The sequence below is a fragment of the Solanum tuberosum genome, unplaced genomic scaffold, assembly GCF_000226075.1.
Source record: "Solanum tuberosum cultivar DM 1-3 516 R44 unplaced genomic scaffold, SolTub_3.0 scf00154, whole genome shotgun sequence".
Classification (NCBI taxonomy): domain Eukaryota; kingdom Viridiplantae; phylum Streptophyta; class Magnoliopsida; order Solanales; family Solanaceae; genus Solanum; species Solanum tuberosum.
Genome location: NW_006239079.1, coordinates 1,008,018 through 1,021,459, shown reverse-complemented (window position 1 = coordinate 1,021,459; position 13,442 = coordinate 1,008,018). Strand labels below are relative to the sequence as shown.

The following is a 13,442-nucleotide window of genomic DNA, read 5'->3' as shown; positions in this document are numbered from 1 at the left end:
TTTAAAATTATATCAAAGTAAATATTTTTATGTATAAAATAAAATTTTAAAATTACATATATCACGTCGGGTTGGTTTTTTTTAGTTAAACCCAAACCAACCCAAATATAGTTGGGTTTTTTTTCCCAATACCAAACCAAGTCAAACCAAACCACTAGTCGGGTTTTTTTTTTCCGATTTGACTCGATTTGCGATTTGATTCGATTTTGTACACCCTAGCCGTAATCATCTAATTAGTGATCCATTGCTATGTATTCTAATTAACATTAGATCAGAGAACCATATTTTAGGATATAAAATCATAGTCCAAAAAATGTAGGGTTTTTTTTTCTTAAAGACAACACACATTTATTTTGTGTAGATAAACTCAATCCAAAGCGTATACAACTTTGCCTTCTAGGAAATTATTTATTTATTTATTTTAAGTTCATAAATTAATTAGGCATATCATAGGCTATAGATTTAATTAGCGAGGTTATCAATTGCATTAATTCGTAATATGAATAAATTAAGCCTCCAAAGAAAATTATAAAATATTTATCTGGAAAAGAATATAATTCCACTCCTCAATTATCTTATCGTGTTAAATTTATTGATATCAATTAGTAAATTAAATTCTGGTAATTTAATTCATTTATTAATTTAATCATTTACACTCATGCTTAACTCGTTTTATGTGATGGAGTAATATTTATGCTTAACTCATTTCATTTGATAGAGTGATATTTAAGCTTATATCATTTTTACAAAATAAGGTAGTTAGTTTGTTTTATAGGTGATAGTCGATTAGGTTTAACCCTTATGTTGTCTTTACTATACACAACTTCTCCCAGACAATAACGACTTTCTTAGAGGTTTTACAACTTCCAATTCAAAGAACGTGCAGTAAATATTAGTAAATAATTTAGTGATTTTCTTTGGTGGCAAAAAAACCTCAGACCAATATGTCTCCATTCGAATATGTACCATATATTTTATAACTCCTTAATTAATTTTAAATATTATTAAGATAATTAAATAATAATTTAAGGAGTATAGTAAATGACAATTTTGTATATTATGAAGTTTTTAATAAAAGGTAAAAACTCTAATCAACATCTCTTAAGGACCTTCATGCTTTTAAAGTAACTAATAATTTAGAATACGCACTTTACATGTGACATATATTTATTAGCATATACAGTTCAAAAAACAAAATATTATTATGAAATAATGTGTTTTAATTATAAAATAAAAATTATATATAAAATTGTGATTATATTTATCTGGATCAATAAAAAAAATTATGTCATACAAAACTCCTCAAACACATAATGCTAATACGGATGAGATGAAAGTCCAAAATAAAATATTGAAGCACTTTCTAGTCTTCAAAAAAGATAAATTCACCCTAGATTATAATTAAAATTATTTGTGTACGATTTGAGATTGAGCTCGCTTGAAAATCGCATGCAACAAACCTACACTTCCAAAATAACATAAAACCAAACATCATAAATGCTTGATATTGATTATATTAAACCACAACTTCTTCCTCTAGGTCTTACCAGAATGATATGTATAATTTATTTATTTAAATATCAACATACATATATCCATCCATCGACGATTAATCAAAAAATTAAGTTGGCCTCCTCAAAACTTAACTAGGCAAGTTATTATCCTCCTTCATTTTTTTTCTAAATTTAAAATAAAATCTGAAATAGTAAAATTATAAAAATTATCTAACTATAGTTCTACAATAAAAATAAAGACTCCTAAACTCCTAAAAGTATGCATGTTAAGCAGCAAGTGTTACACGAATAATAAACTTCACTTACAAATAGCTAAATTGCTATAGATCTTGGATCGTTTTGAATTAATGACACAATAATCTTAAACCTAAAAGGTGTACAAAGTGTAACGGTGAATAATCTCCTTTTATGTAAAGATTAATTTAGGATGATCACGTCGTTATTTTTATACATTTCTCTATGATCTTAAGACATATTTATTTTCCACCAATTGTAAATTTTTTTTGTATAAACATTATATATATGCACTTCTTTAAACCTTCATAGAATTTTATTTCCCATAAAAATTTAAAGAAAAAATGTAATAATAATAATTTTATTTCTTAAAACAATTAATTATATAAGGAAATTTCTATATACATGTACCAAATTTTAATATTTCTAAGAATCATAAAAAATAGTACGATCAAACGGTCAGGATGGTTCCACCTCTAGCTGGCGTGACTGTAGAGAATCACTGCCTTTAAACGAGACCTACATTGTTAAATCCTCCGTTATAAGATCAACCAACAAAATGACGCCACGTGTATCGTCAACCCTACGGTCTCGTATCACCCACCGTATGATCTAAGCACCGCCTACGTGATCTTATTACAATTGCAACGTGTCCATTATCAACCGGCTACAACCGGTTTTGTAGGGTTAAGTACTGGTCAAGCCGGTCATTTACCTGGACAATTCCCGCTAGGTATAAAATTAGTCATCGAAGTTTTCTCCGATTAATTAGTCCCTAAAATCTATCGCTCTCTCTTTTCTCTCTCTGGTTTTTGCTCTTTCAAGGTTCGTAGCTCTTCCGTTACACTCTAGTTTTTTATTTCCTTCTCTTTTTTCATTTTAATTCATGTTGCTTTAAACTTTTTTTTTCTATGTTGGTTGTAATTGTTATTAGCATGATTTTGATGAGCTGCAGAATGAGAAATTCTGTGTTGTTTGTTGTGTTGCTTGATCTTATGATGTTAATTTCCAGTGGGGTGAAGCTGATGCTGCTAATCAGAAGATGAATTAATGTTATAGCGATGGTTCTTGTGTTGAATTTGTACAAGATGTGAATAATTTTTACTGTTGTACCAAATTTTGGGGGTTGGGTTGATGCTAAAAATGTTTGATTTTTGAGTGTTTGTTTGATTTCACATTTTCCACTGGAGTTTCTAATTAAAGAGTATCTGTGTTTAAGCCAGGAAAAAAAAAGAATCTGATTTTTCCTATTTATTTTTAGTTGTTTGTAAGATTAGGGTTTTGATGGATTTTTCTTCCTTTTTTGTCTGTATGACTACAATGACGATGTAGGGTTTCGATTTTGGCTCTCTTACACATGCACTTAAACACTTTTTATGTCGTGTTCTTCACCTGGTTGATACATGGTCTTTGTAGTGGCTCTAGGATTTTCACTTGGGAGGTCTAAAAATTAAAATGTAGTACCATTTCAAGTTTTGAACTTGGAATCTCAAGGTAAATTTTGAACCCTCTAAACCAATTAGCCTACCTCTTGTCTTGTGTTCAGGGATTCAAAATCTATCTATCTATCTATATATATATATATACCCCAAAAAAGTAAAAATTTACTTTTATATATACAATGTAATTTTTTGCAAAGGGGGTTTGGGTGAAACCCTCCGGACCCCTTAATCTGCCCCTGGTATCTGCTAGGATAGGAAGTTTTTACTTTTATTCAATGCTTGGTATGTCAAATTGGGTTCTTCATATGTATTATTGTTGTTACTTTTTTCTAAAAAAATGATATGTATGTAACTTTTGTCACTACACAGGAAAAAAAGATCTCGTGCTTCATTTGGTTGGCAAGGATAGTAATAAAATCGGATGATTTGATGTTTCCAGATTGCTTGATGAAATTTTGAAGGTTATATACAAAGGCTTAAATTTAGTTCTGCACTCTAGAGCCTGAAATAACATAAGGGCTAAGCACTGGAGAGGTACTTGGATTCCAGCCACCAGGGGATTGTGCCTCCAATGGCGCCTTCTCGTGTGGCTGGAGGGATGGCACATTCTTCTTCAAGTTCTGGTATCTTTTTCCAAGGAGATGGGCAGTCTCAAGTTGCGGGAAATTCTCACTTGACTTCATCTTTTGGGAATTCATCAAATTCGCTACCTGGAAATGTACGGTCAAGCTTGGGTCCTCTTTCTGGGGATGTCAGTAATACAGTTTTGAATAGTGTAGCAAGCTCAGGTCCTAGTGTTGGGGCAAGTTCATTGGTTACAGATGCCAATTCAGGACTTTCAGGGGGTCCCAATCTTCAGAGAAGTGCCAGCATTAATACGGAGTCCTACATGCGGCTGCCTGCATCGCCGTTGTCATTTTCTTCTAATAACATAAGTGTGTCTGGTTCATCAGTCATGGATGGATCCTCAGTGGCTCAGCAAAGCTCTAACCAAGATCCCAACTCTCAACAACCTCAACATAATCAGCAGCGTCACGGAACTTCTAGTGCCACCTCTTTGCCAACATCTCGAGTTGGGCAGGTTCAGCTGGGTAGCGGTCAAGGTCTTAGGGTTCCAGGATCATTCATCCAGGATCCAGCTGCTTTGTCACAGATGCAAAAGAAACCGCGGCTAGACATCAAGCAAGATGATGTTATGCAGCAGCAAGTTCTGCAACAGTTGTTGCAAAGACAAGATCCTGTGCACATGCAGAACCCCAGTCCTCAGTTACAAGCCTTGGTTCAGCAGCAGAGGCTGAGGCAACAGCAGCAACAGCAGCATCAGTTGTTGCAGTATCTTCCACCATTGCAGAGAGCGCAGTTACTGCAGCAACAGCAGCAACTGCAGCTAAGGCAACAAATGCAACAACAAAGCGTGCAGCCTGTATCAGGAATGAAGCGTCCCTCTGATGGTGTCTTGTGTTCTAGACGGTTAATGCAATACTTATATCATCAGCGGCAACGACCTTCTGTGAGTGACTTTGTTTCTCGTTGTGAAAACCCATACAGAACACGTTCATGCATCTCATTTCTGTTTGATTTATCATGTCTTTTAGGATAACTCCATTGCTTACTGGAGAAAGTTTGTCTCTGAGTATTATTCCCCACGGGCAAAGAAGAGATGGTGCTTGTCATTATACGAGAATGTTGGGCATCATTCACTTGGTGTGTTTCCACAGTCAACTATGGTAATGTTTACCATCATGGATATTTAATTTGATTTAGTTTTTCGTTTCTAGAAGTTAGAAATTGGTTTGTGCTCTTTTTGTTCAACGTTATGTGCTATGCTGAATGCTTGGTTGAGAGAGAATAATATATTATCATATGGTTGGGGTTATAACTTATATCTGTTTATGATTTTGTTCTTGTGATATTGTCCTGCTTGCTTGATATAATATGATGTCTGGTTTTCCATTACTTTAATTCATTTTTTCCTTAAACTTATTCCATAAGCAACATATTCTAATTATTTTTCTTACTCTTCCTTTTTTTTGCGGGGCACCAGGATGCATGGCATTGTGATATTTGTGGCTCAAAATCAGGCAGAGGATTTGGTAAGTGGAAACAGTTGTCAATTAATAGTCTATGATTTGAAGCTGACACATCACTAGGTTATGTCATGTTATAGATACCATCAATTCTATTGCTTGTGTTCTATCAGCTAGTAGCCATTCTTGACATAAGAGTTAAACCACTGTTTATGTAGGAAATACAATTGCTTTACTTTGAACTTGAGAACATTTCCTTAGGGCTGGAGGATGTATGGGGTAGGATTGGTGAATATAACTTGGTCTGCATGGAAGTTAAATTTCAATTTGTATCAGACACTCTATCTACATAATTACACTATATATTGTCTAGTTTCACCTCAGTGGGGGGCCATAATGATAGTTGATGTGGTCTTTCTTGGATCAAAAGGAACTGTTATGAAACAAAGCTTCACTTTACCCTTTGAAGAAGAAGGGTAGAATTCTTGGAGGAATTGACACTTGGAAACTGCATTAGATGGAACTGTGTAAATATGGCATTAAAGAATGCATATCCCTTGCTAAACCTGAATGTTGCTAGTAGAATATGTAACACTGCATGTCCCAATTAGAATTTCAATAAATTCCTAGCATGGAACTTTAGTGTCAATGTCTCTTGAGCACCAAAAAGAAGAAAAAAAAAGGAAGAAAGGTGTAAACCTATATTTGAAATCTTAAGATGCTCATTTATACAGTATGGTCTTGGTGGATTAGTTTAAGTGCTAGAAATGTTGGTGGATAGTGCTCTTGAAGTGTTGCTTTAGAATTGTAAATATCGAATATACGAGACGTGATATCTTATATACATTTAAAAATAAAATAAAAGGTCACGGGTGGGTCTCAGTGACTATTTTATTCAAATTGAAAAGGTCTTGAAATAAAGCAAAAACACTAAAATTGAAAAGCAGATTGGTACAGTGACTTTGCCGACTCTTATCTTATATAATACATTGATCCTTGGCCCATGGGATTGTCCTGTGAATATGCATTGCTGGTCTCTCATCCTTCCTTTGTACCTTTAGTTGTCAGAATATGTGGAAACCGATAATTGTAAAGCCTCTCAAGGCATCTGACTCGGCAACCATGGGACTATGCGGTGAAGAGGAGGAACTAAACAATGAACATAGATGGAAAACTGATTTATAATTGATAGAAATATTACAGGGGAATTGTGTTAATGATCAGGAGAAGAGAATTAGATATTAGTACACGCGACTAAATCTGATTCTGCAACTTAATTGACATGGTTTCTTACTTCATTTTTGGAAAAAAAAAAAAAGACATGTCTTTTACTTGATATATTTCTCTTAATTGCATTTTTTCATCGCTTCTTCATTTAGCTGTTATTTGTGTTTATAGTTACCTTTTCTTGCATTACTTGAGTGTTATCTTTCTTTATCAGCTTTTTTCAATTGCTTTAGTTGCTTGGTGCTTAAAGTCCCCGCAGACATTGATTTTTTCATGCTATCTGTTCTTTTTGCTTTGGCTGCTGCCTGTAAACATTATTGGAAATTAGAAGTATGAGCTTCTTAAAGTTTGTGAGAACAACATAGTTATTGTTTATTTAGCTACAAGTGGCAGAACTTTAAAAAAGCGGCAGTGTTTGAACATGCATATGAAGTCATGATTTCAAATGATGATTCCAACTGCGATTTGGAATCTTGATTTCAAATCCCAAATTTTTCCCAAAAAAAACATGATTTGAGGTATGATTGCATAGTTATTAATACCTGATATCTGACTTGCTTCTTTTTTGGTGGTCTATAACAGAGGCAACTTTCGAAGTTCTTCCCAGGCTGAATGAAATCAAATTTAGCAGTGGTGTCATCGATGAACTCTTGTTTTTGGATTTTCCGCGCGAATGTAGATTCCCCTCAGGGTTAATGATGCTGGAATATGCAAAAGCAGTTCAGGAAAGTGTATATGAACAACTTCGTGTGGTTCGGGAAGGTCGACTCCGAATCATTTTTACCTCTGATTTGAAGGTACCGTAAAAAGTGTCCAGCTGTGACCCATGAGTGCCTAGTTTACTTAATTCATTTATAGCTTTGCTTTTCCTCAGATATTGTCGTGGGAATTTTGTGCTCGGCGTCATGAAGAGCTTCTTCCGAGGAGATTAGTTGCACCACAGGTAATGAACTGAATTAAATTTCACTGGTTCTAGCTCTTCTAAGCTTTTTTTTGGTTCTTTCAGTGAACTTTTTGGATCATCCTCAATATGAAGTTGCATTTTAGGGTTTTTAATATTTAATACGTTCACTCATTAAGATAGCCAAGGGTCTATATCTTTTTTTTTCGTTGTCCAGTATATCCCACGTGCAGGTGTTTGTTTCTCATGTTGTATGTGTATGCGGTTTTGTGGCTTTTTGGAGTAATCAATGTTTAGAGGATTTCTAAATTTTGTTTATATGGCCACCTCCGATTGTTTCTTGAATGGAATCATGCAACTAATATATTGGATATGTGTAATCTGTTCTACTGTTCTGTATCCTGGTGATTTGATTTGACTGGGACAAGCCTGAGTAAAACCCTCTTTGCTGTGGAGGTCCTGGAGATTTTCACTTTGGAATAGAATGAGATGATTCTAATTGACCCGATCCACCAGATGTGCAACGATCCCTTTCAACTTAGTCTTTATGACTCAGCTGACAGCGAATGAAAAGCAATTTCAGTGTTTAGAACTTGCTCTCATAACTTTGTTCTTTGTAGGTAAATCAATTGCTGCAGGTAGCTCAGAAATGCCAAAGTACATTAACAGAAACTGGACCTGATGGAGTTTCTCAGGAGGATTTACAAGCAAACAGCAACATGTGAGTGAAAAGCTACCCATCCCGTCCCCCCTCCTCCCAAACACCCACCCACACCCACAAAAAAGGCTACTTGTCTGATTTTGTTTCACTTTCTCAGCATGTAATTCATTTTGTTTCTCCTTTTGTTTTAGCTTGATATCTAGTTCCTGTCTGTCTACTAATTTGTGTATATTCCAATTTCTACTGTGAGTGGTGTCTGTTACTGTATTTTGGGCTGTCTCACTTAGATGTACCTCATCCTAAATGATGAACCCATATTAGTATATGCTTTCCAGTGTACGCTTGTAATGACTTTCTATTACTGCTAACAACTTAGATAGGCCCCTAAAAAGGAGTTTGTTTGATTTTCAAGTTATAGAGAACCACCTGATGAGGACTTCTTTTGAACTACAAGCTTCCATTATGTCTGTTTTTGTAATACCAGGAGTTCATAGTGGTAAACGCATTTCTAACCATAGAGAATAAACTTCTCGTTAATTTCAGGAGATGTATTGTCTCTTATATCTGACAATTGGTTTGAACTATAATCTCATGTCACATTTTTTATATTGTGCGTTAGGGTCGTCACGACTGGACGTCAACTTGCCAAGAGTTTGGAGTTACAGTCACTTAATGATTTGGGATTTTCCAAAAGATATGTGAGATGCTTACAGGTATGTTTGGATGAGTATGGGATGGGAAGATAGACTTTTTGGGGAAGAAAACATGAGGACTATAATTTTTCTCGGTCCATGTATAATTAAGTGTTAAGTCTTTGCTTATCTGGCTTTCTAATGTTTTAGTACTTGATTCTTTGACATATGATGTTCAGATCGCTGAGGTCGTGAATAGCATGAAGGATTTGATGGATTTTTGCAGTGAGCATAAAGCTGGTTCCATTGGTAAATAGATTTGTTTCTTTTTATAATTTCGATTGTAGATAAAACTAAAAATATCCGTCCTTCCCCATTATTATCTGTACCATGATAGTGTTTAACTTTTAGCATGTTTTTGGCATGTTGAATTCTAAATAAAGGATTACTGCTCTGCTTGTTTTGCAGAGGGCTTAAAGAGTTTCCCACGACATGATAACACAGCCAAATTTCAGATGCAAAATATCCAGGAAACAGAGCAGCAGGTGGGTAATATTCAGGGTCTGCCAACCGATCGCAGTGCGTTGAACAAGCTTATGGCACTGCACCCTGGGCTTAATAACCAAATCAGCAATAACCAGCACATGGGTGGTCGGGGAGCTTTAAGTGGCTCTGGACAAGCTGCTCTTTCGCTGTCAAACTTCCAAAATTCACTTATGCGGCAGAATTCAATGAATTCAAATACAAATCCAACCCAACAAGATGCGTCTTCTTCTTTCAATAATTCAAACCACTCTCAATCTTCACTGTTGCAAGGGCCCAATGGTATGCTGCCAGGGACAGTGCAGAACTTACCTGTCAGTGGGTTGTCAAGTACCAATCTGCAGCAACAACAGCAGCAATTACTGAGTAGCGGTTTGCTCTCGCAAAATCAATCTCAATCCTCGCAAGGAAGCCAGGCCCTGCAGCAGCAAATGATCCAGCAGCTCCTCCAGGATATGAACACCAACAACGGTGGGTCTGGAGTTCAACAGCAGTGCCTTTCTGGACAGAGTGGAGGTGGTAGTGCTTCGAGGGAAGGGCTTGCATTTGGCAACAATGGGTCTGGAGTTCAACAGCAGTGCCTTTCAGGACAGAGTGGAGGTGGTAGTGCTTCGAGGGAAGGGCTTGCATTTGGCAACAATGGTTCTATAGCTGCTGCAACATCTTCACATGGGCCGGGGAGCAGTTTAGGACCCACACCGGGTAGAATCTACAGTTTTAAATCAGCATCCAACTGTGAACCCTCTGCATTGGCTGGCAACAGTGGTTTCAGTCAAAAAGCTCCAGATTTGGCCCGAAGTTACAGTTTCAAATCGGCATCCAACTGTGAACCCTCTTCATCGGCTGGCAACAGTGGTTTCAGTCGAAAAGGTCCAGATTTGCCCCCAAGTATGCATGTATCAGATGATGATATTCTTACCCCTGAGATGGTACAAGAATTTGCTGAAAATGGTTTTCTTAGCAGTGATCTTGACAACAATATGAGTTATCCTGGATGGAAGGGTTGACTTGCTTGCTCCTTGGGGGGGGGGGGGGTTGATGAGAGATAAAAGTACTGCTAATATACCTTTGTACAGGTTGCTTGTGTTAGATTTTTGTTTCCTTGTGATTCTCCCCTATTTTCTAGTTTGAGGCTGTCGTGGTGTTAATCACTTGCACTCTTTAGGTATTCAGCCCTTGTTTCTTTGCTTGTTTACACCTTGAAAGTCATGCACAAGTGTAATCTATGGAAAATGTACTGGACAACAACATTATCAACTGCTTACTGATCTTCTGTTCAGTTCATTGTTTGCTCTTTGGTCTGTTGATGTGGCTGTGAACTTCGTAGGGATATCTAAACTTCCTATCAGGCAAATTGATGGAGCGCATGGAACTTGAAAGATTTCTTCAGGAGCCTTGCCTTTTGGCTCTCTCTCTTTCCATTCGCTGCCGCGATTCGCGTGGTATATACCTTTTAACTTAACTGTCTCTACCATCACACATATAAGGATCGATCCCACTCAACTTATGTAAAAATGAAACTATTCGTCATATGAATGCTTCTACTAGATGACCCAAACTATTTTATGCTCATAGGATACTCCTAAACTTCAAAGAAAGAACTCGTATATAAATTTGATGCACGCATATATCATAAGTTTTTGTAAAGCTATAGTAATAATGGTATACATGGTCGAGGGAGAGAAGCATGGGTTCACCTGAGTTCACACTCCTCCATCTAAATACGCGTTGATAAGGACAAATGGAAGGACTTGAGTACATCACATAGATTTTAGAGAACTCGATAATTTTTTTAATAGATTCAAGTATCTTGGGTCTACAATTTAGGAGAGTAGGGATATCGATGGTGATATCACACATTTTATTAATGCGGCGTGGATAAAGTGGATGTGTGACCATACTAAGAGTGATAAGATTAGGAATGAGGATATTCGGGATAAGGTGGAAATGTCCTTTGTGGTGGATAAAATGAGTATAACGCAATTGAGATAGTTTGAACATGTGAATAGGAGATGCGTAGATGCATTAGTAAGGAGGTGGGAGAGGTTGGTTATAGAAGGTACGAGGAGATCTAGATGTAGGCCAAAGAAGTAAGGGGAGAGGTGATAAGACAGGATATGACACAACTTTAAGTTACCGATGACATGACCTTAGATAAAATTGTGTGGAGGACACGTATTAGGATAACAAGTTAGCAGGTAGTGTAGGGTTGTCTTGCTTAGGGTGGTTGGTGGTTACCATTGTACTAGTTGTTTTAGTGTAGTTCTAGTTTTTGATATATAGTATTGTTTGTTCTTGCTTTCAATAATCTGTCTAATATGTTGTTTCTTAATTATCTCACTATTCTATTGTTGTCTTTGCTCCCTTATGGTAGACTTTGCACCTTTTCCTTGTTGCTTACTATCATTTTTTCACTTGAGACGAGTGTCTTTCGGAAACTATCTCTATACCTCCACGAGGTAATGATAAGGCCATCGTACATTTTACGGCCTCACCAAATCCCAGTTGTACATTTTACTAGCCACTATATTGTTGTTGACAAATTTGTTAAATATATTTATAAATAACCTATAAATTCAATTTATCATTACTATAGCAAAGGAACATAGGAATAGGGCCAAATATCCACAAAAAATAAAATGCAGGCAGTCCAAGTGATGAGAAATACCTGTCTCTATTGACCGTCACACAATGCTTCCAAGAATCCAATTTCTTGATGAGTACGGCAGGAGCGCAGGACGAACTCACGCTCGAGAAATCAGGTATCTTGCATACGTGAACGAGTTGCTCGATATCCGATCGACTGCACATTAAACACAAACACCACCATAAAACATACCAATATGGATAACAACTTACACGGATATAGTTATTATCTGTTGTTTCATAATGTACATATTGTACCGTATTGAGTTATATTATTATAGAGAGTCAAATTCGTATTGAGGAGACTGAAAAGTATCACAACAATCGTATGGTGGATTTGTTCTCGATCTCGAATCATTATGAACTTGTTTTTGATTTGTATTTCAATTCAAGATCCTTTGAGATTGATGTTGAATCTTCGTCTTGATCCCTAGAACTTGTAGGGAAATGCTTGAGTATTTGAGTGCTTCTAGAGAAATCTGCAAGGTTTGATCCATGAGCACTTTGTGGATTCTTGTTAGAATTTCGGTGAATTTTATGAGTTATGTACACCTCTATTTATAGTTGTAGAATTGAAAAGTTGTGATAAAGACAAACTTCTTTAATGTAATTAGATTCTAGTGATATGAAGATATTTGATTGGTTGGAACATGTGACATATTTTTATTATCCTTTGATTTGGGTACACATGCTATGTCATTTTGACATGTGGCATGATTTTATTGCTTCTTCATTTGACTTAAATATGTCATGTCATTTGACAGGTGACATCAAATTAAGGCATCTAGAATGAGATGACATACTGAACTTAGTAATATCAGCTCATTATTTGTAGCCCAATTTGACAAACTAACCTAATAAAATTGAACTTCAATTAAATTCATATTTATTAAACTTAAATAATTAATTTAATTATATTAATCTAAAATATTTATTTGAATTAATATATTCGCATTATTTTTGAAATTTCTATCCAATAAATTTAAATAATTACAAATTGTATATCTTACCTACCGTAAAGAAAATAAGAAGTAATGAGTTACCTTAAAAATTGAGTAACAATATACAAATATTGTATTAGATGTAAAAAGTGTTTACATTATATTGTTCCTTACTGAGATGAACAATTGAGAGAACTGAGCATATCTCTTACATGCTTCCCAATGGGATGTAGTTAACTCTTTTAAGATAATCATGAAAAAAAAGGCTTATACTAATCATGGAACAATTTATAATAAAATAGTGAGATCCAACTTATTTACTCTCTGAGTTCAAAATAATTGATATTTTAGGTTTGAGCACTTAAGAAATTCAACTGCTCTTAAAAATATTAAGTTGTATTTCAACTATAATGCTCTTGATTATGACTTTTTTTTTTCCTTTTATGGTTGACATAATTATCATGGGAATATAAGAATGTGTGAAGGACAAATTTGAGAAAAATAATAATCAAATATCTTCTTAATTTTGTAAAGTATCAATTAATTTGAATAAAGCAAAGTAGATCTTTTAAAGGCTAAAATATCAATTATTTTGAATAAAGCAAAGTAGATCTTTTGGTAGCGATGGTTGCAAATGCTACACTCCCCCCCCCCCCCCCCCCCCCCCCCCCCCC

General features: G+C 35.5%; 1 protein-coding gene across 4 annotated transcripts; it reads left to right on the top strand.

The window, feature by feature from the left end:
• The first annotated feature begins 2,491 nt into the window (after positions 1-2,491).
• On the top strand, positions 2,492-10,465 carry LOC102584857 (probable transcriptional regulator SLK2). 4 transcript variants are annotated; one of them, XM_006353297.2, is made up of 11 exons: positions 2,492-2,573; positions 3,560-4,700; positions 4,786-4,917; positions 5,235-5,283; positions 7,027-7,241; positions 7,319-7,387; positions 7,966-8,066; positions 8,626-8,719; positions 8,878-8,947; positions 9,107-9,740; positions 9,825-10,465. In XM_006353297.2, exons 2-11 carry the CDS (start codon positions 3,762-3,764, stop codon positions 10,186-10,188), a joined length of 2,667 nt encoding a protein of 888 aa, XP_006353359.1. In that variant the 5' UTR covers positions 2,492-2,573; positions 3,560-3,761; the 3' UTR covers positions 10,189-10,465. The 4 variants fall into 4 exon arrangements, with proteins under 4 accessions (XP_006353359.1, XP_006353358.1, XP_015166798.1 ...); XM_006353296.2 differs by having other exon boundaries at positions 9,107-10,465; XM_015311312.1 differs by having other exon boundaries at positions 2,516-2,573; positions 3,630-4,700; positions 9,107-10,465.
• Positions 10,466-13,442: the final 2,977 nt, after the last annotated feature.

What these genes read in the sequence shown, in the direction of transcription:
- LOC102584857 (XM_006353296.2), top strand. Translation starts at nt 3,762, where the DNA reads ATGGCGCCTTCTCGTGTGGCTGGAGGGATGGCACATTCTTCTTCAAGT. An exon ending in GGAGATTAGTTGCACCACAG is followed by an intron (nt 7,388 to 7,965) that starts GTAATGAACTGA and finishes TGTTCTTTGTAG; the next exon opens with GTAAATCAATTGCTGCAGGT. An exon ending in GATATGTGAGATGCTTACAG is followed by an intron (nt 8,720 to 8,877) that starts GTATGTTTGGAT and finishes TATGATGTTCAG; the next exon opens with ATCGCTGAGGTCGTGAATAG.